The 26,628-nt window shown below is 36.1% G+C and overlaps 2 protein-coding genes and 1 long non-coding RNA gene across 3 annotated transcripts in view; 1 reads left to right on the top strand and 2 right to left on the bottom strand.

The window, feature by feature from the left end:
• The window catches only part of tax1bp1a (Tax1 (human T-cell leukemia virus type I) binding protein 1a), a 21,513-nt gene extending 11,160 nt beyond the window's left edge, over positions 1-10,353 (top strand). Inside the window, exons 12-17 of the mRNA XM_016515101.1 lie at positions 499-764; positions 2,591-2,677; positions 3,278-3,458; positions 3,974-4,125; positions 6,317-6,402; positions 8,296-10,353. Of these exons, the coding sequence (XP_016370587.1) occupies positions 499-764; positions 2,591-2,677; positions 3,278-3,458; positions 3,974-4,125; positions 6,317-6,402; positions 8,296-8,506 (983 nt within the window). The 3' untranslated portion in view covers positions 8,507-10,353. The remainder of the gene's footprint in view (positions 1-498; positions 765-2,590; positions 2,678-3,277; positions 3,459-3,973; positions 4,126-6,316; positions 6,403-8,295) is intronic.
• LOC107710352 (uncharacterized) lies at positions 8,588-12,151 on the bottom strand. The gene is made up of 2 exons (XR_001636591.1): positions 12,122-12,151; positions 8,588-11,915 (listed from the first exon to the last, which is right to left on the bottom strand). It is a non-coding gene; the product is annotated as an uncharacterized LOC107710352 (long non-coding RNA).
• Positions 12,147-26,628, bottom strand: LOC107710351 (juxtaposed with another zinc finger protein 1-like). The gene is made up of 5 exons (XM_016515102.1): positions 26,160-26,628; positions 14,982-15,054; positions 13,912-14,108; positions 13,015-13,184; positions 12,147-12,667 (listed from the first exon to the last, which is right to left on the bottom strand). The coding sequence occupies exons 1-5, from the start codon at positions 26,557-26,559 to the stop codon at positions 12,521-12,523; spliced, it is 987 nt and encodes a 328-aa protein (XP_016370588.1). The 5' UTR covers positions 26,560-26,628; the 3' UTR covers positions 12,147-12,520.

The following is a 26,628-nucleotide window of genomic DNA, read 5'->3' as shown; positions in this document are numbered from 1 at the left end:
TGGTGTAATGAAACGTAGTTTGCGGACCAGACAGAGCTGTTGGCGATTCTTCCTATTGTGAAGTCATGCAATGTGAAACCCCCTGTCGCCGATCCATCGTGCAATGTGAACACAGCAGCAACTGAATGCTACACCAGATAGTCACACAGTGTGAAAACAACGACGATCCGACGAGTTTGAAAATCGGCATAAGAGCTTGATTAGCTGGTTCAGGTGTGTTTAATTAGGGTTGGAGCTAAACTCTGCAGGACACCGGCCCTCCAGGACCGAGTTTGGACAGCCCTGGTATATATAATATATATAATAACTTTTATTTGTTATTGGTATCATTCAAAACTCCCATAGCTGTACATTTATCAAATGCTTCAAATCATCAAATATTTTACGGCTGTGATTGCGTCACGTCACACAGCAGTTTCACGACTAATGTTTTTATATGCTGTATAATACTGTGACCAACTTCTCATGCATTATGCGTTAACTTCTCACATTTGAAAGATCAATTTCTTGCTGAGATCAAACCTGCGACACAAAGAGATACCGGGAGACTGGGAGTTGAAGGTAGACCTGGACAGGATGGGATGGAAGAGAAAAAAGAGGAAGAGGAGGAGGATGACGAAGATGAAGAGGAGGAGGAGGAGGAAGACGAGTGCAGCGTGTCAGTCGAAGCTGAGCTTGCCTGCATGGAGGAGAAATGGAGAGAGCAGTGCACCATCAATGAAAACCTGAAACTCCTGCTAGCCAGTGAGGAGCAGCGGTTTAAAGTACGTAAACACACACACACACACACACACAAAGGCACATACATTATTCAGGTTCCTTCAACCTCACAGGGAAGAGCCAGCCATGGATACTCGCACAATCATTTGCATAAGATGTCAGCGCACACAAGCGTGCAAACACAGTTGAACTTCCACGGGTTGATTTTCAGGTCCGGTTCACTGAGGTATCGCATTTCCGTCAGTCTTGTGAGCGTGTGTGAACACAGCAGTCATTAAGGACAGAGCTGGCCAAGTGGAAAGGAGGTCGTAAAGGGCTCTTCTTGTCTGAGTATTTGGACAAAGCTGGAGACACCATCAAAAGGAAAGTCTTTTATTTACAGCGCGTTTAAACGCATGCACACGCTCTCACCAGATGCTTTATGACTGTTTGCTGGAGAGCAGGGTAAGATTGTAGTAAACCCATTTCAACTGAACTTCAAACCCGAACAGACATTTACACAACGATAACTCAGAAAGAGAGAAAGAGAAGGAGATCAGCAGACAGTACACTGATGTTCGCTTTCTTTCTCAAAGACTATGAGTGAGATTACAGTCGATATCAATTTGTCTCAGTTATACACACTACTCTCAACTCTAACCTGACATCTCAGTTAGCAAACTTAAACCTACAGTGTTATATAGGACAGCATATACATTTAAATTGATCGTTTGTCAAAAAATGAAGATTTTAACTATTCACCTTAATGCAGCGCAAACATGCATATTTGTTTTTTCCTGTGAAACATAAGAGATTAAGAGATTGTCCATTTTATCTTATTTTTTTAAGAAAATTAATGTTTTTATTCAACAAGGACACATTAAATTGATAAAAAGTGAGAGTAAATATATTTATAAGATTTAACTGTCAAATAAATGCGGTTCTTTTGAACTTTCTATTTATAAAAGGATCCTGAATAAAATGCTCCCAGTTTCCACAAAATTATTAAGCAGCACAACTTTTTTTTAACATTGATAATAATAATAAAGGTTTCTTGAGCACCAGATCAGCATATTAGATTGATTTCTGAAGGATCGTGTGACGCTGAAGACTGGACTAATGACTGCTGAAAATTCAGCTTGCCTTTAGAGGAATAAATTATACTTTAAAATATATTAAAATATTATTAAAAAATATTATTTTAAAATTGCAATAATAGTTGTCAATATGTCTGTTTTCTGTATTTTTGATCAAATAAATGCTGCCTTGGTGAGCATACAAGGCTTCTTTCAAAACTCGAAATCAAACTTTTGAACCGTGAACTTTTGAGTGACCTCTATGAAATTGTGTCTAGCTTGAACCAGTCATTTCAAAAGTAATAGAAAATTTATTCAGATTTGTTGGTCAGAAAATCCTGAGAAACACCAACATTTCAAGTCCAGATTTAACTAAAATATTATTAAAAAATATTATTTTAAAATTGCAATAATAGTTGTCAATATGTCTGTTTTCTGTATTTTTGATCAAATAAATGCTGCCTTGGTGAGCATACAAGGCTTCTTTCAAAACTCGAAATCAAACTTTTGAACCGTGAACTTTTGAGTGACCTCTATGAAATTGTGTAGCTTGAACCAGTCATTTCAAAAGTAATAGAAAATTTATTCAGATTTGTTGGTCAGAAAATCTTGAGAAACACCAACATTTCAAGTCCAGATTTAACATGTAAAGCCACTCCTTATCTGTTTTTAAATATTATAGGACTTGCAACTTGCAGCTCGTGCCTTTAGTGGTTTACAATCACACACTTCACTTTCAAGTGATGTTCTTAGAGCAAGTTATAAAATACATGTCTAGATGCCACTCAAAATATGTTTTATGAATTCCTTGATAGACTCAGGTGGCAGAGAAGGACAGAGAGGTGTCAGCGCTGAGGGAGAGTCTTGTGGTGGTGACCAGGGAAAAAGAGAGACTGGAAAAGGTAAGAGCATTTACACTATAAACCTGTTCTTATCATTTTTGTTTGTTGCTATATACACTAGTATTTTGTTCTTTGTTTGCTATTCAAAGATCCAAAAAGCTGCAGTATCTTCTAAAGCTGGTATTATTAGCTTGATCTTCTAAATGTTAATGAGAACCTTTAAATATTAAATACCTTAATTTGATTCTTAGCAGGTAAGACGCTGAAATCAGGCAGAGTGTGAATGTTTGAGCCCCAAGGGTCACGGCTAAATGCCACATTCGGCTCCCTGATTACCCATCAGCACTTGTGTTAAATGTTAAATGTGTGAATAATCCCTCTAATCATGGCTCACGGATATGAGGTCAAAGGAGAGGGAAAGAAAAAACAAGAAAAAGAGTAAAAAGCAAGGAGAGTTATACACTGTGTCAGTGCTATTTAAAGACTGGTAATATTTCATCTGTATTACAATAGTACTCAAGATTTCAGTTTCTTTGGTTGAAGATCATTGGCCAAAGTTTTATTCAGGTTCTTGTAGTGTCTAATTAGACTGGGTCTCGTTTGTAAAATTGATTATTGACTCTTATTAATAATTTTGTTGACTGCTTGTTTTTCTTGCAGGAGTTGCGGCAGTGTATGAACAGAGTGGAGGCAGCAGGGAGTCGGAGGTCAGACGTAAGAGAGCCAATGATTCTGCGATACCCACTGCCGTATACACAAGACCAACCTCCACCTCCACTGGTGCCCCAACAACCAGCTGAACTGCAGTACGGAAACCCCTATTCAGAGCAAGAGACCCGGGGTGGGTGCATGCGTTTGTCTACTTTTATTTGTTTCAAATCCATTTTTAAGAGTAAGTAAAGTAAATAAACTACTAGATTATTTGAAAAATGTAGATTGTCTATAATGACCAGTTTATGGTTGAATTTATTTTATACTAAAGTAAGTAATATTTACTTTAAAAAAACTTGAAAGTGTTTACTTAATTATGAATAATGTATAAATATTAATCATTTTTCATACAAAACCATTTAAAATTTAGGGGCCAGTAAGATTTTTTTGTTTTTTTAAAGATCAGAAATCATTATAATATGCTGATTTGATGCTTAAGAAACATTTCTTTATTAACAATGCTGAAAACAGTTTTGCTGCTTAATATTTACATATATACAGTTAATTGCATTTCATAAGTGTAGTATATTTGTTTTGCTTTTGTGTTGAAATTGGTAGATTATCGAGACCATTTCAGTGACATTGGTATCTAACTACTGAAATGTGACAGCCCTATTCAGAACCTCCTGAATTGTTGTTGCTTAGATGGAGCAGATGGGGCATTATCCCCAGAACAGACCTGCCGGCCCCCTCCTTTGGCTCCACCGCCGTGGGGTGGTCCTGTGGTCTGCAGTCAGCCATCACGCAGTCTCAGCCCCCCTGATGGCCTGGAGAATCCCGCTGAAGAGAGGCCTAATGTAAGGACACATACTGTACACATAGATAGAGCAGTGGAAACATTTTGAAAGCACCACAACAACTTCTACGGTGTATGTTTTCCTTTGGCAGCTACATGATGTACAATAGACATGGTCTGTTTTAATGTAACTTCAGACTGCTATAAGTAGTGCTTGATGGGTAGTATTGGAAGAGTGCATTTTAATCTGGACAGTGTCATTTTTAAAGCTGTTGCTTATCTGCAGTACATTGTTAAAACACATCCTGTCTGATGTTACAGTGACATTTAGCAGATGTTCTTTCAATGTTACAGCTTTAGAATAGTGATTTCCAAACTTTTTTTGTCACAGCACCATTGATAAAACTGATATGTTCATCTTCATCAACACCAAAGCAGAAATGTGTTTTTACTTGATATTATACTGCATTTCAATAATTTAACAACACATTTGCATGTTTATGGTTCTCTGAGGTTGGTTAATGGTCACATGACATGTAGGTAAACAAAATATTTCATCTTTTTAGTAAGTATTTTGACTTTTTAAATTATTTATTTTAATTTAATACAAATTTTATTGTAATTTTGTTTTTAATTATTAATTTTTGATTTTAGAATTATTTATTTTAATATTACATTTTTTATGATTTAAATAATTATTAGCTTTTCATCAACTCATGAACCCCCTGGGTTTTGCAAACCCCAGTTTGGAAAAACCCTGTTAGACTAGATATAATTTAGCATTATCTTGAAAATGATTCAAATATTATTACAATGATTCACAAAAACGATTTATACTGAATAAAAAACAAACATTACTCCTTTCTCTTTAATGAGATGTCTAATCATCTTTGTGTTTCGCAAGATTTTACAGTTGTATCACATTTTTTTCAAATGTGAAAAGGAGTGTGATATAAGATGATTGAACAATAAATGCTTAAAGGATTACTTCACTGAAAATAAAAATTCTGTCATTAATTACTTACCCACAATTGTTTTGTTTTCTCATACATTGGAAAGGCTTCAGGCTTAAAGTGCATGAGTCATATGGATTACTTTTGTGATACGTTTATGGGACATTTGCATTTTTTTTTTTTAAAGCTTGAAAACTTGAGTTACCATTCATTATAATTGCAAGGAAAAGAGCGACCAGCACATTATTCAAAAGAAAGTCATACAGGTTTGTAATGACATGAGGAAGACAGAATTGTTGTTTTCTTTCAAAAAGGATGCAAAAGGACCATAAAATAATCCTAAAAAAATATATAATAATTCCCACTTTATAATAAGTGTCTTTAACTACTATGTACTTAAAAATTAATATTTACAATGCACTTATTGTGTACATACAATGTTTTTACATTGTACTTATATCTAAAAATACAACATGAACACAATTAGTACATCGCAGCAAACAATTATTTTTGATGTAAGTACATTATAGTTAAAGTCACCTAATATAAAATGGAACCCATAAAACTAGTTCATAAGACTCGTCAGCTTTATTTTACGTCTTGATGAAGCTTTTTGCAAACGTCAGAGCTAACAAACGGGGTGTTATTGTGTCAGTCTTTAAACTGATACTGTATGTGGCATTGCCTTTTTGCCACTCTTCAGCAACCTTCACTTCTTCTTCCTCTCTCTCAGCCTTTCTTTCCGTTTTCAGCCTTTCCTCTTGACTTCCACCTTGTCGCCCTTTGATTCAAACTCTTTCATTCACTCTTTTTTTCATCTTCTTTTCCTCACTGCCCTCTGCATTCCCCGCACCATCAGACCTCAGTTCATAGGTGAATACTGAGGTGGTTCATTTGCATGAAACCGCAATTAAGGCTGTTCTCTTTTGAGCTCGTTAGCGGATTAGAGTGACGAGGCTAGAGGCTCGTTAGAGAGAGATGTTGACGAGGGCTATGCTAATTGGCTGGGGGTGCCGGCCTGTGATATTTGAGGGTGCAGATCGGCGCTGACCCCTTTCTTCTCCTTTCTCGTTTGCTGCGTTTAAAGCCCATTAACCTTTGCAGGAAGCCGGCTGTGTGCAGACAGGCGTGGCTTTTCGTCGAAAGTGTGGGTGTGTGTGTGTGTCTGTGTGAGATCTTAGCTGTTATGTCTCAATAGAGAGGTGGCAGCTAAATGTGTCCGCTGAAGAACATTGTATTATGTCTCAGTCAAGAAGAAATGATGTGTGTGTTTCATTTTGGTTTTTATGTCTTTCTTAGGGAGGTGATGGTGAGGCCCCTGCAGTCTGCGATCATCAGAGCCTGGAATCTAACGAGAGCCATACCAGCTTCTGCTTTGACACCAGGTAAATGTTAGGAAATACATGCTACTATACTACTCATACTGTGTTTGCATTGCATATTCTGTACACTGTTAGTATGCATTGAATGCTTAGAAGTACTATATTTACCAAAACCTGTGGTATGCTGCATACTATGTGAAACACTGTATCCCACAATGCAATGCTCTGGACCTGACTTTCAATTTCCAAAGTGACAAATGACTAAAAGTAATATCACATTTTATTTTATTTTGTTTTGTTTTATAAAATGTGTTCATAAAATAAGGACTTTATTTTAAAAGGCCAATGATGCAATAATGTAAAATGTCTTTTACATTTTATTTGATTTTATACATCTTTCTAGGGTTTTTTGACTCATTATTGGATCTGAATGTCAAACGTTTTGGAAGACATACCAAAACATTTCTTTACCCAAAAATGAAATAAAATATTACCGTAAATACTTATTTCCAAGGTAATAACTGGATGTAATTTGCAGTTTGGTGAGGTTATGTGACAATGAAGCATACTAAAGGTTTACAGTTGATTCATGATTACAAAGTGTGTGCTATAAACTATTCTAAATATTAGACTGTAAACACTACAGTACAGTATATACTGCATGGTGTGCAGCAGCAGTTATTTTAGTATCATTTATATACTATTACATTTTTTGTTAATATTTTTGAAATTGTCTCTTTATATTTTCTGTTTTCATTTTAATGTTCGCTAAAGATTTTGTAATTTAAGTTAAGCTTTAGTACTTCAAATTAAATTAAATGAAAATGAAAAAAGGTACCTTGGAAACTAGCTGAAATAAATTTTATTTATTAATTTTTATTGTATTTTATTTCAGTTAATGTTTGTTTTATTTCAAGTATTGGAAATGTTTTTATAGTGTTTTTAGTTTTAGTTATAACAATAACCCTGATAACCAGTAAGCTAGTTTTTCATTCGAAACAGTCCTGTAATTGATTTTCCATTTCCAAAGTGATGACTGACAGAAAGTAATATTTTATTTTGCTTTATTTTATTGTCTTGTTGGATCTGACTGCTAAAAGTTAGGACTTTTTTTTTCTGAGATAACTGACAACCACTTGCTGACTAAACAATAGTGAGATTAACACATAGCATACTGCTGTTTAAAATGTTTACTCTCTCATAGTTTCCACTGTAAACTTGTAGTAGGCAGTAAGCAGTCCTGCATATTATGTTGTAGTACGCAGTAAGCAATAAGCAATCATTCATTCCAAACACATCCCACTTGCCACCATAGTTGTAGAATAAAACCGTCTCTCTTTCTTCCCCGCTCAGACCTGATGTTCATAAGCGGTGTCCCCTGTGTGAGGTGATCTTCCCGCCGCACTTTGAGCAAAGCAGTTTTGAACGCCACGTGGAGTCTCACTGGAGGGTATGTCCTGTCTGCAGCGAGCAGTTTCCTCTGGATATTTTATTTCAGTTAATGTTTGTTTTATTTCAAGTATTGGAAATGTTTTTATAGTGTTTTTAGTTTTAGTTATAACAATAACCCTGATAATCAGTAAGCTAGTTTTTCATTCGAAACAGTCCTGTAATTGATTTTCCATTTCCAAAGTGATGACTGACAGAAAGTAATATTTTATTTTGCTTTATTTTATTGTCTTGTTGGATCTGACTGCTAAAAGTTAGGACTTTTTTTTTCTGAGATAACTGACAACCACTTGCTGACTAAACAATAGTGAGATTAACACATAGCATACTGCTGTTTAAAATGTTTACTCTCTCATAGTTTCCACTGTAAACTTGTAGTAGGCAGTAAGCAGTCCTGCATATTATGTTGTAGTACGCAGTAAGCAATAAGCAATCATTCATTCCAAACACATCCCACTTGCCACCATAGTTGTAGAATAAAACCGTCTCTCTTTCTTCCCCGCTCAGACCTGATGTTCATAAGCGGTGTCCCCTGTGTGAGGTGATCTTCCCGCCGCACTTTGAGCAAAGCAGTTTTGAACGCCACGTGGAGTCTCACTGGAGGGTATGTCCTGTCTGCAGCGAGCAGTTTCCTCTGGACTGCCAGCAGCATCTCTACGAAAAGCATGTGCACACACACTTTGATGAAAATGTTCTGAACTTTGACAACTTTGATTAGAGAGGAAAATATTTATTTGATTCTGGTTCAATATAAAACGCCTCAGGTGATTCAGGGGCTTCAGTGGTTTTTTTTTTTTCAAAACGCGCTGATGTTGTCACTTTGTCGTAACCGCTGCACAACTCATGCCAGGAGGACTATCGGAATATTTTATTTGCACATAGACAAGCATTAATTCAAATATTTAAGCTTCTAAGGGACATAATACTATAATAATGGTCTTCGGGTGTAATAGATATGTAAAAAAAATCTAATAAAAAGCACTTTTTAGTTTAAAATGTTGTGCACTACTGTAAAACTGATTGCGCTTTAAAATGAGAGCAGGTAGCTCTAGGTTGTTGTTTATGAAAATGTAGACTTCATTTTAAAGGACCAATGATGCAATGATGTATGTTTATTTAGCCAAAAGGAGATGGCCAAAATTAATAAAGCCAAATCACTAAAATTACTCTAAAATCGTTACCTCAGAGACATTGAATGCTTTATGTGTAAAAAACAGTCACTAAAAGACTAATTTAAAGGGATAGTTCACCTAAAAATGGAAGTTCTGTCACCGTTTTATCACCCTCATTTTGTTCTAAAACCATATAACATTCTTCTGTGAAACTAATTGCTGGTTGTGCTTCAAATGCAATTACAATAAATGTGGACTGGAGCTTTTTAAGTTTCAGAAAAGATGTAAAAGCTCCATAAAAAAATATCATAAAATCTTTTTAAGTTGAGCCAATGAACTGAATTATGGAAGCCTGCTTCTGCCACAGTTTTGAACTCACGATTCTGAGAAGAAAAATAATTGTGAGAAAATAAGTTACAATTGATTTTTTTTTTTATCCCGTGGCGGAAACAAGATTCCATACTGAATCAGTTTAATTTGTGAATGAATTGTTTAGTGGCTCAACCAATTCATTTATGAAGCTTGAAAGCTCCAGTCTCCATTTATTCTACTAGTAGCTCCTTTAAATAATCCAATTATTAAAAAAAATGTTATTCTGTGTGATGATGACAAAACATTTGTTTTTAAGTGAACTATTTCTTGAAGCTCAGCTAAAATGACCAAGTAACTCAATCCAGAGCCAGTGTGCTAAATCAATGGCTGTGCAACTTTTCAGTGCATCATTGGTTCAAACATCTTGCATCGAACAACTTAAAACATTTAGTTTCAGCATTATATCCATCACACATTCCTGCTTGAAATCCATTTATCCAACACAGCTGATGCTTCCCACTGTGTAAGTGTGCCAGGAAGTTTAACTTGGGGTTGCTCTGTGGTTGTGTGTATCAAGTGTGTGTTTATTAATAAAGAATGCTACAGCTCAAGTTCATTAAACTGAACATTTGTCCTTGTATCAGCAAATCATTACACAACAGAACAATCATTACATCAACACTCTATGAACAATAAAACACAGAAACAGGCAGCACACTTGTTTGCTTTTCTTTATTTTTGTACCATTGTCCTAAAGTTTACATTGCAGCTTGAGGATAAAGACGTCTCAAAAGAGTCTCTCGTTCGCTCACACAAACACACACACATTATATGTCGTCTCACATACAAATTGCCTCTGTTCCACAAAACATTTTCCACAAAAACATACAGTACGAAAATATAATTTCAAAAGCACTTTACAAAAGACTTGCAATACGATACATTCACTAATATAGTATATCAAACTCCCTCCAAAATAAATGCATCTCAGTCACATTACTAGGTGTAAGGAGTCACTCGGATCCTATCCAATAAAATCATGTTTAACAGGTTCTAGTTTGCATGTCAAAGCTGAGGCCAAAGAGAGGTACAAATGTGGTTACTGGTACATCGTCCAAAAATACACACATACATACAAACATGACACCGGATGAATTGGAAAATAACAGGACAGTGAGTCATCTACAATGAGTCACTCAACCATAGGCATCCAATACTTCCTTCATTCCCTAGCTCCAGTTTTTGGCATCTAAATTATAGTAACTATCCATTGTCAACTTTAAGCCTTTTTTTTCCAAAAAAATCATGGCAACAGTCCAAGATATTAGTGTTTAAATACAGATCCTGGTCCAAATATGGAAATATATGGAACATTTTGTCCATATTTAATTTCTCTGTCCCATCTTAGCACCACTAACAAAAAAAAGTATCATGTATTACCATGGTTTTGGACATGTACCATAAAATACCATAAAAATACAATGGTATACATTTCAAAGAACCATGGAGATCTGATACCATCATTGAACAGCACCTTGTTTTTCCAAGCTTCATATCTGGAGATATGGCAGTGCCGATTTTGGTCCGTGTTGTTTAATTTGACCAACCCTAACCAAGAAAAACACACTAGTGGATAGGAAAGCTTCTTTGCACCAAAAGTTTAAGCTCTTAGCAGTTGCTAAAGGCAATTTACTTTTGTAAACTGTGGTATGCTTTTATTTTTGGCCAACAACAGGACCAATGCAAAATCGTTCAAGAATCAAAGTTGAGAAAATATATTCAGGCGTAGCTATGCATCTGGCACTATCGAACTGTAATACTAGCAGTAACAATATAAAGTAATGGTATAATACTTTTGACAACAAAGATTGTAATAGTAAGACTACAAGCCAAGAGACAGCAGAGCAGCTAAGCGGTCGTGTCATGCTAGAAAGCCGTAGCCTACAATGCAAGGCAAGCAGAGGGCTAACAAATACGTATACACAAACACAACCACAAGAACAGTCCCAAATGTGTCAAAAATAAAAAAATAAACAACAGCAACGACCGTAATAAAGATCGTACGAGCTAAAACGGACAAAAAATACTGCAAGGCTGAGTACACAAAGAGAAGTTTAGGTCCTCTTTAAGGCTCCTCCACTAACAGGCACCAAACGGATAGCCAGATGTGACCCGTTGTGTGTTTGGCAGATCATCCATGTTTCTTTTTCAGTTGGGGAAGAATAACTTGGCACTTCTGCACTGCTGGCATAACAGCAGGGTAATAGGGCAGAATAAATCTGCTCTTCTTCGTCTTTCTTTAAGCTGACGCATTTCAAATGTGATTATTGTTGGCTTCAACAATAGTGTGTTTTCATTCTGGGATCATTATGTAAAATATTGCTCAGAACTCAAATGCAACTAGACAGAAACCACGTCTACGTCATGTAACCGCTTGCAGTCATCTGGAGAAGGCCACATGCAGAGAATTCAATTTCACACCGGTGACGCTGCCTGCATGCCAGCCGCATGCAAAATAAATCTGGAAGGGTAACTTTACACTCGGTAATGTCAGCCGTTTTGATATTCAGTGTGGAATGTTCTGGAATGAAGTGAGTGGAAGTGAGTTTTTCCTGTTTCCTGATTTGTTTGTCTGAAAGTTGGCAGCTGTATTGTGACCTGAGATCAATGTCCTTCCAATTCAGACAGTAAAAGACTGCTTCTCTACAAAGCAAATAAAAATATGAAATGTAATTCAGAAAAAAAAGAGTCCATAAAGGTGCGATAAAGTTCTTGTATAAAACATAATATAAATGTTCTGCAAAATATATCATGGAAAATAAAATGTTTGAATAATACAACTTAGCTACTAATATATATATATATATAAATGTCTTTATATAATTTCATATGTACATGTTTCAACGTACCTACTGTAGTTTTCACTTTAAGTAGGTTTGATGAACAAAAAGAAATTGCCTAGAATTTCTTAACTCTTCTTTTCTGATTTTAAACCATTTTCTCTGAACAGACTTTAAAATCAGAAACAAATGTTTATGCCGTGTCCTAATCTTCAGCACAGTAATTTTCATTTATCAGTGACTGTCACTTAAATAAAAAAGAAAAGAAAAATGAAAAATAAAGTATATCTTAAAAAGCAGTAAAGAAATTATATACATGGAATGTGCAAATGTACAAGTATATCTACATGTACAGTATATATAAAATCACACAAATAAAGAGAAAAAAAGTAGTAAAAAAATGAAACCAGCATTTGAATCCCAGTTTACATATGATCCAGAAATGTAAATGAAAGGATGGTGTGTGTATCACAGCGGTGGGTGGAAGTTGATGGTGTGATGTCTAAGGCCTTGAGAGGTTTTATAGCTTTTCCCACAGCGACACTTGAAGGGCTTTCTCACACGGATCTGCGTCCTGTGCCCATTTTTAGCATGGTACTTAATACCATTCACATTCTGAAACAGAAGTTAGAAGGAAAAGCAGGGATGAGGGAAAGTCTAAAGAAATTTTCATGAATAAAAACACATTTAATGTAATCCACTGCAGGTTTTCCATACTTTGACAGGAAGAGACCACCTAAATTACATATAATGTGACCAACCACAGTTTGTTTTGTTTTATTTGTAAATCATACTACAGTAATATGTTATCTTAATTTGTATTATAAAGCCAAATTATATATGTATTATATATGTATTGTAAACCAAATTATAAATATGATTTTTTAAATATCTGATACCACAATAATACTTATATTTCAAATATATAAATAAATAAATTATTTGAGTTATGAGTGCAGTACCTTGTATCTTTTCTTGCATCCTGGAACAGGGCATGCGAAGGGTTTCTCATCGCCTCCATTCATGCACATGGAGCTAAGGATGGACTCTGAGCTGATGGCACTTTCTGTAGTCCAGGACTCGTCACTGTCAGAGTCTTCATACTCCACCTCCTCCTCATCACACTCACTGCCTGAGTGTGAAAAAGTTAAACTCTTTAATTAGTCATTTATTTGCTTCATATATTGGCTGATGAAAGAACTAATGAGAACTGAGAAAGCGCCCAAATGTGCCCTTTGCTCCAATTATCCTGGGTTTCTTCATTAGTGTTTTTTTTTTGGTCACAGGTTTAAAGGATTAGTTCACTTCCAGAATAAAAATGTCCTGATAATTTAGTTATTGGAAGTGAACTAATCCTTTAATATTTCTAAACCAACAGTTGTTTATGCAGCACAGATTCAGTTGAATTCAAGGCAGTTTGCTATTTATGTTTCTAACTCTTGGCATAATTCTCAACACAGAGTATACACTGATATAATGACAGGCTTATTTAAATGCTCATTAAAAGACAAGAACAGTATAAAACAAACAGGAAATGGAGCGGCAGGAAGTGTGGACGTCACCCAAGCTTGGATTTAAACCAATGGAAACTTTTCAGTACACACACACATTCAATTAGTGCAGCTTTAGGTTTAGGGAGGAACTAACTCTCTGACAGCAAATGCAACAAACCATAATTTAGAGGTTAATAAATCAGAACATTTCAGACTTAATTATAACAAATTAAGACATGAGAAATCAGCAGCCGTTAAATTTTCCATGAGTATTACAAACACTCCTAATGAGTTAGAAATATTTCAAATGATTGTTATTCATATATAAATCTAACTTGTGTAATATCACACACAAACTCCATTCACCTGTGGGTGTGCTGCTGCGGAAAGAGGATGAGGGCGTGATGGGAGGGGTGACGGGTGGAGTTAGGCTGCCGTTGCTATGCCGAGGAGGCGTGGCCGTACTGTTACGCGATACACCTCCAGTGACTGATATTGCAATTTTGGGTTGGACCTTCTTCTTCTGAGTTTCTTGCTCTCTGCGTGCTGCTTCAGTCATGAACCTAAAGAAAAAAAACAAACGCCAAACAAAAGGTCATGTTAATAGATTGATGTGCAGGTAATGATGCACCTGAGGACTATTGTTCTTGGAATGACAGTGATTACACAAAACGGAAAAGGCAACAATTGGAATTGGGTAACTAAAATATGTGTCAAATACAATTGTCATCCTTCTGTACTGACCTCCCAAGTGTGTAATTTCCGTGGCACAGGTTTCTTGATGTTATATATATTGTTACAGAAATTTCCCATTGCATTTTAGTTTAAAATTTCTTGCATATATGTATGCATGTATGTGCTTAAGGTTATAATACATTGTATATATAAAAGTGTTTGTATGTGTATATATAATGTATAGAAATACAGTATATACTACAATTCAAAAGTTTAGGGTTGGTAAGATATTTTTATGGTTTTTGAAAGTCTCTTATGCTCACCAAGGCTGCATTTCTAATAAATAAATGAAATACAGTAACACAGTATTATTTTAACATATTATTACAATTTTAAAAATCAATTTTTATAGATTTTAAAACGGAATGTATTCCTGTGATGGTGTGAAGCAGCCATTACTCCAGTCTTTAGTGTCACATGATCCTGAATGATGCTTAAGGAACATTTCTTATCATTAATAATATTGAAAACAGTTGTGCTGCTTAATATTTTGTAATATAACTCTACATTTTTTCAGGATTATTTGATGAATAGAAAGTTCAAAAGAACAGCATTTATTTTTGTAACATTATAAATGTCTTCACTGTCACAATTCTATTCATCCTTGCTGAATAAAATGACTGACCCAAAACTTTTGAATGGTACTGTATTTATTCATATTTTTTATTAAGCAAATTAATATAGACTTAGTATAGACATACCTATTAATGTAGCTCAGAGCAACATATGTGGGCTGCTGCAGCTCCTGCCTCTCCAAAACTCTGGGATCTGTGTCTGAGAGAGGAATAGAGAAAACACAAACACATTAGACTGCAAAACACACAGGAAAAAGCAGACAGTAAAGATGTACACACATAGGTCAAAGCAAAGGCTGTGTATACTGTATTACATGGGTGGTCACAGACAAAGCAGCAGCTCGAAACATTATTTTGTGCTTACTGTAAGTTTGTCAGACAAGTACCCTTATGCCCTGCAGGACCAACCCAACCACCACACCACCACACTTTTTCCATTCTACTTGTGACAGCAGGCAGCTTCCATTGCCTGAGGCCACCAGGCAATGCTTCAAACTTTCCTCTGCCAACTGTGTGTGTGTGTGTGTGTGTGTGTCCCCGGTTATAGTCTGAATCTTGGCCTGAGACTGCCCTCATGCGGCAAAGAGTCCCTTATGATCACATTGATCAGTATGTGTCTTATTTGTACACATATGTACATACTTAAAATATGTTAGTTAAAGACATTGTTTACCACACTGTACGTGTTCGAGAGCGAGAGAGAGACTGTGTGTGTGTGTGTGTGTGTGTGTGTGAATTGTAGGATGTTAATTGCTGCTTAGAGCTCATTAAAACATATATGGTGCACAGAAGACCTCACAAAGAGACAAAAGGCACACTGCTGAGTGGGTGTGTGTGTGTGTGTATGTGTGTGTGTGTGTGAGAGAGAGAGAGATTATTATTTTACAGAGTTATCAATGACTATGTGGAGAAAGTAGAAAAAGAAAACCAGGATTTTCTGCATTCAAATGGGTTGCATTGTATGCGTGTGTGCAGTTATATTTGTGTATAACAGGCAGTGTATATAATAGGTCCCATATGTCTAAAATGAGGTATTACTCCAAGCCATTAAAAGCATTCCACCATGTTCGCTTAACCATTATTCTCCTTTAACATGGAGAAACGTCTACAAGCTCACTTAAAGGCAGAGTAAGTGATTTTTCAAAAACACTTTAGAAAACTGATTCGGCCCGAATCGCAAAACAAACTTGTAGATCGCAGGCCTTCGCTCCTTGAGTTCTCTCCAGCGCTGGAAAGCTGATCCGATATTTACACGGGTCCTACTTCTTGCCTTATCATTCCGCAGACGTTTTCCTCTTTTGTTTTTTATTCGCCATCTCTAGCTCTCTGTCGCTCAGCTCAGCTAAAGTCCGTCCCATGCACTGAACGCGCTCTCCTCCACATCACGAGTAGACACGCCCCTTATTGCTGATTGGCTACAAGTTTGTTTTGCGATTCGGCCCGAATCAGTTTTCTAAAGTGTTTTTGAAAAATCACTTACTCTGCCTTTAATGCTTTGTAGAACTTGCCAGATCTTGCATGCAAATAAAAATCTTTAGCACTGTCACATTTCACACAATCTGTAATAGCATGACTTGAATCCCAAAACACAAATGAATTTTAAAAATAGCACAGAGTAGCAACGTTTCCTTGATGTCTTTTAAGGAAACCAGTCTAGAGTGCTACCTGTGTCTGCTGCCTTAATCTCATCAGAGCACTTTCTGGTGACTGCACTGCACGGATCACCTCATAAAGAGGACACACACCCTCACACAAACACATATGTGTATCTCAGGTGGTCCACTGTGGTGGTCTTCATCAGTGGTTTATTAGCGTTTCCAAAGCATTTTACTTGCTGGTGTGCACTTTCAAGCTTAAAAATACTTGACGTTTTAAAGCAACTGTGAAATGAAAAACAAATGAAAACTAATTCAACTAAATTGTTAAAATAAAATACAACAGGAAATAGTTATCTGTAGACTATCAAAAGTTAAATTACTGGTGTTAAAGTAGTTTCAAGCTTAGATTTTACACAAGTTTAAGCTTGTTTTTTTTTTTTTACCTGCACACCAGCATTTATGTATTTATTTTGCCATAATTTTTATTTAAGATACACACAGTCACAAATTCACTTTTAGGGAGTTATCTACAATCAATGAGATCCTCGCAAAACATCACAATTTTATATTTGGTTTGTTGAAAATTAAGAGTTTAGTATGGACGCCTGTTTCCAACATGGAATAAAGAAAGGGAAAAAAAGGAAAAAAAGAAATCGCGACTTTTTATCTCACAATTCCGACTTCTTCAAAAGTCAGAATTGTGAGATGTAAACTGGAAATTGCAAGAAAAAACATTCTGAATTTTGTGTTTATATTACTTTATATTTTATGCTGACATTCTGATTCAGAATTCCAGGAAACAAAGTCTGAATTGTGAGATAACCTCAGAATTGCGGGAAAAAAGTCGCAATTACCTTTTTATTTTTTGTATTCCGTGACAAACGTGGGCTTCCATAGTTTAGAGAGCTACAATAACATCTTACTCACCTCCATGTAGTTTCAAACTAGTATGAATTTCATTCTTTCGTGGAACATAAAAAGAGAATGAAAAGAAAATATAAAAAGAATATGTTCATACATAAAAAGAAAATGTTTATACGTCTCTTTTTCATTACAGTTAAAGTGGATGAGGATCCCAGGGTTGTCAAGATCTGAATAATATATATAAAGCATTATTATATATATATATATGTGACCCTGGACCATAAAACCAGTCTTAAGTGTCAATTTTTCAGCTAAAAAGCTGAATAAATAAGCTTTCCATTGATGTATGGTTTGTTAGGATATGACAATATTTGGTCGGGATACAACTATTTGAAAATCTGGAATCTGAGGGTGCAAAAAAATCTAAATATTGAGAAAATCGCCTTTAAAGTTGTCCAAATGAAGTCCTTAGCAATACATATTACTAATCAAAAATTACGTTTTGATATATTTACGGTAGGAAATTTACTAAATATCTTCATGGAACATGATCTTTACTTAATATCCTATGATTTTTGGCATAAAAGAAAAATCTATAATTTTGTACAAAAATGTATTTTTGGCTATTGCTACAAATATACCCAAGCGATTTAAGACTGGTTTTGTGGTCCAGGGTCACATATATATATGTATATGACAAAAGTAGCCCATATGACTTTTTTGCAATGTTCCAAGCCTTTTAAAGTCATGTGATAGATTTGTTTAGGGAAAATACATCAAAATCTTACTTGCAGCCTTGGTTCCCTTTCACTGCATTATGTGAAAAATAACAGTTCTTTACTATTAATATCTTCTTTTGTGTGCCACAGAAGAAAGTCAGTCATACAGATCTTAAAGAACATGAGGGTGAGAAAATGACGACAGAATTTTCATTTCTCTAGGGTGAATTATACCTTAAATCTTAGCAAATTAATTCTAGTATTATGTGTGTAGGGGTGAAGTATAATTACGTGTGCCAGGTGCAGAACAGAAAAGGGAGGGCAGAGTTAATGTTTTCCAATTTTATGATTTCCTTTCACCTAGAAAATGGACGCACACAAGGTCTTTCCACAGGAAAAGTAGCAAGGACATACACAAGCAGGAAGAAACACACACACACACACACTTACTTAACATTCAGTACCTCTTAAACTGAACACCCCAGAGTTAATTTTCACATTTAGCAAAATCATAAATTACAATAACGGCTGTCATAATTCAGTACAAACAACAACCATCCTTACGGCAACAGGAACTTGAGTTGAAAGCACCACTTGTCCCAAGCAGTAGCAGTAATATTGCATTTTAATGGGCCATGACCAGTATTAAATCCCTATGAAATCTTTATGTAGGGCTAATAATACTGGGCCCTCTATGAGGACATTAAAGAACTTTCTCCTATAAACATGCCTTTTATTCACAGCCATATCATTAAATCCTCTGCCTATCAAACCTCACTGGGCTATTTACTGCTTTCATACACACTGATTTGGGATCAGGTGGATCTAAATTATACAGAACTGCATGCCTGTAAGAACATTTTGGAGTAGTTGGAAACTTTTTAGAGGGCTCTGAAACCACCAGAAGAGCAAATGTGCCACCCTGTGGTGGAATAAAACACAAAAACCATCAGACAGCAATATGTGTGTGTCCCTGTTAGTGTGAGTCTGTGCATAAGTCAGAGGAGCCTGGCATGGAACGGCGATGCAGGAATGCGGGGTTTGTTTTCCAGACGGCTAATTAAAAAGCAGGGGAGTGTTTTAATGCGTTGGAGAGCAGCAGGTCTCCGGATGGAGGGAAGGGGGGGAGGGGAAGACAGGCTGGAAGGAGGGGATGGAGAGAACTCTAAACGAGGCTGTAATTACACTTCTCAGAGCTCAGCTGGATACAACGCTCCAAACACTGCCGTATGTACACACGAACACACGCAAGCTCAAGGACGAGCACACACATGAAAGGTAAACAAAAACATAACCATTCACACACACAAATGCACAAATTATGCACACCAGCACATACAGACAAACACACATTGGGTTTTGGGCGGGACTAGGAAAGCTGGTATAATGGTTTTTCCACTGGATCTCACTAATTGCCTCATAAAAAGGCCTGACGAGTCATTTAATGCAACGCTCTCTCTTACAAACACACACACACACATACAATTAAAGCATAATGATCTCAACAAAGCTGAACAGAATTAATTTCTATAATTATTATCATTTCTTGATATTAGTTTGTCACATTTCATAAACTATTATTGCAACTATTATTTCAGCTAGATGCCCAAAAAATGCATTGTATAAGTTCAGAAAATTATTAAGAACAACATATGGATGAAATATTCACCATAATATCACTCAGCAAATCAACAACAGCCTAAAGGGGAGTAACAGTGAAGAATAGAAGATTATGAATATTCCCTTATAAATATATATTTCATTAACAACTAATAGCAACAAAACCTCAAAGCTATAAATGAGAGCTGTATTATTAGCTATACTAGACAATTTTGGCCTCAAAAGAATAAAACTTGAACATTTACAAACGCCTTTCCATACTTTTTGGTTTAAATCTAAAATCATCTAGCACTTCCCTTACCGACTGCTAGAGCAAACAGATATTGTGTAACAAGCCTGACATCTTCTGGTCACTGAAAGAAACTCGCCCAAGTTTCAAGTATCTAGTACTCCGAATGCCTTAGTTTTATATTTAAGTTTAAATTAATAAAATGGCAACATTTAATTGCCCAAAATCGTATGCTAGGTTAGCGAGAGAACAACAACAACAAAAAACGTCTGTAGACCGTTCCACATAGCGCTGTTGTATTGTTTAGATATAATAGGCTTAGTGCACATGAAAGAGCGGTGTATGCTAACGGTGACCATCAAAACCGTTCGGACTGATATTGTGTTACTTCAGTGTTTTACTAAAACCCTTTTAGATCTTTCACTAAAGTTTAATTTAGTTTCATTGTTGCCATGGTTACGCTGCCAGTTGCTGGGACAGAAAAGGCCTGCACTGCAGTGATTCAATACGCAGACGATAAGAGACGAGAACAAACACTGGCCGTAACAGAGTAACTCGGCTTTCAGTTGTTTAAAATTATGTCATTTGTTACCCACGACATGCAAATACAATAGATAGGAAATGAAACGGGCATGTCTGAACAAATTTCCACTGCCACAACACTAAACAACAACTTACCTAAATACAGGTCGGAATACCCGGAGGACCGACTATCACGGGAGGGTATGACATCATGCAAAATTCCTTTCGGCATAGGCAACTATAAACAGATATATCCAATGAACTTTCCTTTACGTGTTTGTTTGCATGTAGGCTACCTCTTTTTCCACACTCTCACACCCTAAGAAGTATAAAGACGCACAGCCGTGTTTTGACTAAGTTCTGATACTTGCCATACCTAGTATCTGTCAAATGATTCTCATATTTTATTCAAACAAATTATATGTAAAAAGATATAATCTAGTCTTCTATACAGGGCAACATGACAGCTCTTTCTTGGTACCATTGGATTACATAATGTTAATGTGCACAGATCTTATGACAGTCTGCAAACGTCTGTCCAGCGTGTCATGTGGTAAAAACACCACAATTTTACCACAAGGAGGCAATGTTACATAAATTCATGTAACTTTATATTCACTATAGTGTATATAACCGTGTACAAAACCGACTGCCTTGCAACTGTAGCCCACAAATATAAACTGATCAATCTAAAGAACAAGCAGGATAAGGCAGTTTATCTAATTATTTTACATGTCTGCAGTTTATTTGATAACTGAATGAATGAAATTGCATATACACCATTTGCATTCAGATGAAGTAGCTTCACTTTGATTATAAAAAAAAATTAAATAAAAGAATTGGGGTGCAACACACAAACAACATCATGTGGAAGTCAAATAAGATAAGCAAGCGACAACATTGCAAAAACAGATTACAAGAATACACTTGGTGTAAAAAAGAAACAGACAGACCATACACCATGATGTCTTAACACCTGAGTTGACGTTGCTTGTTACATTGCAGTAACGCACTATATTCTGGAAGTAAATGTGTAACTGCAATTGTGTAAACCTGACTTTCTGTCGAACATCACTTAAATGACCTTGAGGACAAAAATGTTCTCCCATCTACCTCTCAAACAGCTTTACCTGCATTTAGCATAATAGTGAAGCGTATAATCAAAATGCAAAGATGAAAATGTCTGCAAGCAGACACAACCTCTATATTTAACTTTACAGATTAATTCACCATGACGACTATGGCACACAGTCAACCCAATACCGGTGTGCAGTAGTGAACACATGATACACACTAACTATAATTGCAACAAAAAAGAGGGTTTCAAATAAGTACTGAATTATTTATGTAATAAATTATTTTTACTTTGTCGCTATGGGATATAGCTCGAAGACTCTTTAAAAATAAATGCATTTAATATTAGAATGCACCAATTTAAAAAATCAGTCCGGTAAAATAAACCAATAATATTTATTTGGTTATGGCTGATAACTTATAAAAGGCACAATAACAATAATGCATACAATTTCATCTAAAAATACTAATAAAACACACTGAAAATTAATGTCTAACATTGATATGGTTCTGATATTGTGCAAAATGGGTCTAAATGGGGCTTTTACGCCTGACACAAGACAAAACTAAATACAGCATCAGGGCTTCTGAGATGGCACTTAAGGTCAAAAGTCATTCAAGGCCATACACTGTATTTTCAAAGAACCTTGTTTTAAATTGGTTTGTAAGCATTTTGCCAATTCCCATCATTCAATTTTTAATCAATTTCTGTCAGTAAAATAATCAACTAATGCCTAAACAATGACCTGCCATTACCAACACTTCATTTGTTACATGTGTGTACGATTTCCTAAAACAATGAAAGAGAGGAAGAGTTGGAGACAATCATGGGATGTAATTCAGACGGAGTCTGTATCCTGCTCTATATGCCAGCTGTCTAAAAGGTTGTCCCTGTCAGGTTTTAACATTAATCTCCTATCGAAAACTGTGCAGAACAAACTAACTCAAGCATCTTCAATTTACATTATGAATTTTAACAATCATCTTCATGGCAAACTGCCAAACCAAGCCACTGCATGGGGTCTACACACAATAGGATTATTATTGATTAGTAGTATTAATGATTTGCGTGGAGGGTTAAAGGTGTCTTTCATTGTTGTGCTCATTAAAACAAGAGCTCTGAGGTCAAATCCCTAACTCTAATAGTCAGATCTGTGACTCCTGAGGGAAATCAGGCAAGCTGATCTTTTATAAGGCTACACTGACAGACACACAGACTGGGGTGCAGGTGTTTCATTCTGACAGATGCCTTCCATTGTGACAGCTGCAATCACTATGGAGAGAATCTGAGTGAAGCACTGCCATCAGAATAGATATGAGCAGCACAGCAAAACACTGCATATCAGTTATAAACATTCATGCATTTCCATTACAGATCAGCAGTGCGTACAAATATTATGTTAAGTACACACAAACAATCAGCATAAGGTCACTGAATGCTGAAACAATTTTTTTTATGTTACCCCAGGTGGTTTGCCTTGCATTCATACAAAGACAATACTGTAATGTTTTCATCATCGTGTTATAGCATCTATATTCCTTGTGTTTTCAGAGTTTCAACTTGATTTTCTTCATCAGTAATTAAATTCAGTTTTCAGTTTTAACTTGATTTTGTTCATCGGTAATTAAATTCAAGGTGGTTGAAAAGGTGCAATGAATCACTAAACTTTAACTCTGCACCACTTTAATTAAAGTTTTCCATTTTAGAGGGCTGAAATTTTTACAGTTTAAGAAGTTTTACAGTGCACGCCTCTTAAACCAAAATGCATTAATAAATTATTGCGAAAAACGGGTTCTGAAAAACAACAACAGACCTCTCAAAATAAAGTTAATTTTGCTTCATATAGTGATTCCCTAACTTGGGATTAATTTGAAAAAGAAAGTTTGTATGTAAATCTGTTAAACACCTGAACAGAGATTCGTTCCTGCAGACTTGACAGACGGCTTGAATACACAACACTGGCATAAACAATGGCTCTCCACAGCAAGCGCTAATTACGGTAGACATGGCAAGCCAATTTTACATTTACACCTTAGTCAGGGACTCAGGGTAGAGCCTAATTAAATTTTTGACAGGAATGAAAACGAGGCTGTGAGGGACAGAAGTACAGTGCGTTCAATGGTACTGTAACAATATAGCCTACAGATTGTTCAGCTGACAAAACCTCTTTCTGAAAAAAAAAACTTTCAGTACGAAACCTCTATAAAACAGTTATAGGAACAAGTTGTGACTTGTGACAATTACATGATCTAAGACCTTTATACAGTGCGTTCCATTGTAAAGATTTTTTTTTATATATTTACAGTTTTATTATTCCAATAATGACTTCTTGTTGTTACTAATCATCCAAATAGTAACATCTACTGTTACTGGTAACAAATGGCAAAATATTTGAATTCCATGTATTCAAATATTCAATATTCATATGCATTTCGTTTCAGGGCTCCAGACTAGGGCTGGACAATAATTCAATATCAATATGTATCGCGATATACTTTTTTTCAATAACGGTGATATGATTTTTAAACACATTTCCGATATTTCGATATACATTACCAGTTTCCCATACATTGATTTATTTGTGCCGTTTGTGCCATTTAACATGAGCACTGCACGTTTCAAAATCATAACACGGCGCGGGTGTTTTATATGAATGTATCTCTGAAGGGAATTGACTGTCTTCAGAAAAGTCAAAATATTTCTATTTCAGATAAATAGTGTTCATATCGATATCGGAATTATATCGTATCGACCGAAATTAAGAAATATATCGTGATATCAATTTTGGCCATATCGTCCAGCCCTACTCCAGACTAACATTTGAGAGCAGTGGCACCAGCGCCACTAAGTTCTACAGATAGTGGTGCCAGGAGCAGATTTGGTTACACTGGGGGGTTGGTGTGTGGGAGTATTAAAAATAAAGATAATTTAATCATAAAATTACTATTGTTTTGCATTAATAAGTGCAGTTACTAATAATATTACACATTAATTTCTTGTTTATTTCACATTTATACACATTTAACAGTAAAGCACTTGAGTAAAGCTTGAGTTGGGAAGCATACAAAATTTACTTTAATAACAATAACGTGCAAAATCTAATTGTTATATAGAAAATTTATATATTCTACTCTTATTAAATGTACCATTATTCTTCTATAGTATTATACTGGTATTATACTGAACTGACTGACAACTTCATTGATTATAAAAGGAATGCTCTTTATGTGTGATTCAGTCTCAAATTGAAGAAAAGTTTGTTTTTCAAGGCACTTTGTGAATTTTCTTACTTCATACACAAAAAAGTGCAAACCTCTGACAAAATTTGATTTCTTGATGATTTTATATTTTATTTATTTTATAATTTCAAAATATAAAGCAAAAAGCAGAAATGAATGACTAATAAGCCAATAAGTGCTCCTCTGCTGCCATCTACTGGTTATAGTGGTAATTTGATGTCTCTTTTTTACATTTTACATAAGTGTATTTTGGTCATTTCATTAAAAAAAAACATTCAAATTGGATCATTATTAGAGTTTTAAAGTGCTAGAAATAGTTGTGTGGAATACTTGAAAATCATTGAAAAGAGCTTGAATTTCTCTCTCAAAAGGTTGTACAAACTCTGAAATGAATTAATAACATTCGACTATTTCTGCCACAACACCATGGTTATAGTTAGCGTTACTACTTCTGGTTTTCTATGTCAGTGCTGTGCAGAATTCAAATGCTTCTCACTGGATCTCGCAGCGCTGTGCAGTAACAGTGTTGTGAGATCAACACTGGTTCCCGAGTAAACCTGTTCTGAGCTCAGACAAGGTTGCTTGTGCTGCACTCAATTATTGATCCAAGCTGAAAAATGGTCCACGCTGCGCAGCTCAAACGAGTAGCACTGTTATGTTACGCTTTTGTTTTGTTTGCCGTTTGATGTTTCTCATTTGAGTTGGACCATGCGGTGGTCGCACCAGTGCGACCGCTCAAAAAATGTATTTGCACCGGCAGAAAGAATGGTCACAGTCTGGAGCCCTACATTTGTTGCTGGTATGTATTCCACGTCTACTAACAACTATTCTACAAGAATACAGTGTTTAATAAATATGTAATAGTGTCTATTCAATTAATACTAGAACCCTGAACATAAATAAGTAACTATGTGCTATTATGTAATGAATAAACATTCTCTTTTGGAATACGTACTAGTAGTACATTACATTGTAATACCATGAACTATAATATATACTGTAATATTGTGAAACTAAAAAATTATGATTATTCATGTTAGTCACTATTGGATAACTTTTATTCATTAACCTAAAACTACTAATGCTGCTAACAACAAAATTAGGTATTAGTTACTTCAAGCAATACATGTTAATATGGCTTGCCACAAGTACATACAGGCCTAGATCTAAACAGAGCAGCGTCTGGTAACCGTGCACGAACCCATGCACCCGTCGCTGAAACCTGCTTATGACTATCTATCGACTCTTTATGACTATCTATCGACTCTTTATTAAACCGAGTCAATGCTAATGATAATAAATTTGAAGCCAGTTCGTGCAAGTGAATTAGCGCGTTACTGCATAGAACCCAGCCAAATGCGCGGCGCACAGTTGCGCCTTCTCGCAACTAATACTGCTGCTTAGCGGGACAGCAGGCCGAAACCGGAGCACCACTCACCGATGTGGTTATCTTCGATGTGAACGATGAGCTCGCCCAGGGACTCAAAATGCAGCCCGCAACCGCCAAACCGGCAAACGTTGGAGAAGAAGGAGGCAGCCGCGACGCCCGTCATAATGGATGTGTTGGCAGAGGTCCGTGAGCTTGCAGACCGGCGAAGGCAGAGGCTGTGCGGGATGGGGGTGATCAAATAGCCGGCAGCTAGTTGCAGCAGCAGCGGCGGTGGTGATTGCAGCTGGAGCTGTTTAGACGGCTGGCAGCCAATGGGAGGGGGATGGGGGCCAAAGCAGCACGACGGAGGAGCAGCAGGAGGATGAGGAGGAGGGGCTGGCGAAACAAACATGCTGCTGTTCACCTGAGCGGAGAAAGGAGAGGAATGCTTGACTGAGAAGGGCCACATAAGCAACTGTATTATTGATTATTTCAATGCATCTTTTGCTACCCTTCCAGCTAGGCTTTAAAAGCATAA

This window comes from Sinocyclocheilus rhinocerous, unplaced genomic scaffold (assembly GCF_001515625.1).
Source record: "Sinocyclocheilus rhinocerous isolate Xijiao unplaced genomic scaffold, SAMN03320098_v1.1 scaffold897, whole genome shotgun sequence".
Lineage (NCBI taxonomy): Eukaryota > Metazoa > Chordata > Actinopteri > Cypriniformes > Cyprinidae > Sinocyclocheilus > Sinocyclocheilus rhinocerous.
This window is presented reverse-complemented; position numbering and strand designations above follow the sequence as displayed.

Excerpts from the sequence above, each read along its gene's own strand:
- LOC107710351 (XM_016515102.1), bottom strand. The coding sequence starts at position 26,559 with ATGTGGCCCTTCTCAGTCAAGCATTCCTCTCCTTTCTCCGCTCAGGTG. Across the intron at positions 14,109-14,981 it reads GCTCTGAGCTACATTAATAG|GTTCATGACTGAAGCAGCAC; the intron begins GTATGTCTATAC and ends TTTTTTCTTTAG. Across the intron at positions 13,185-13,911 it reads CCGCAGCAGCACACCCACAG|GCAGTGAGTGTGATGAGGAG; the intron begins GTGAATGGAGTT and ends TTTCACACTCAG.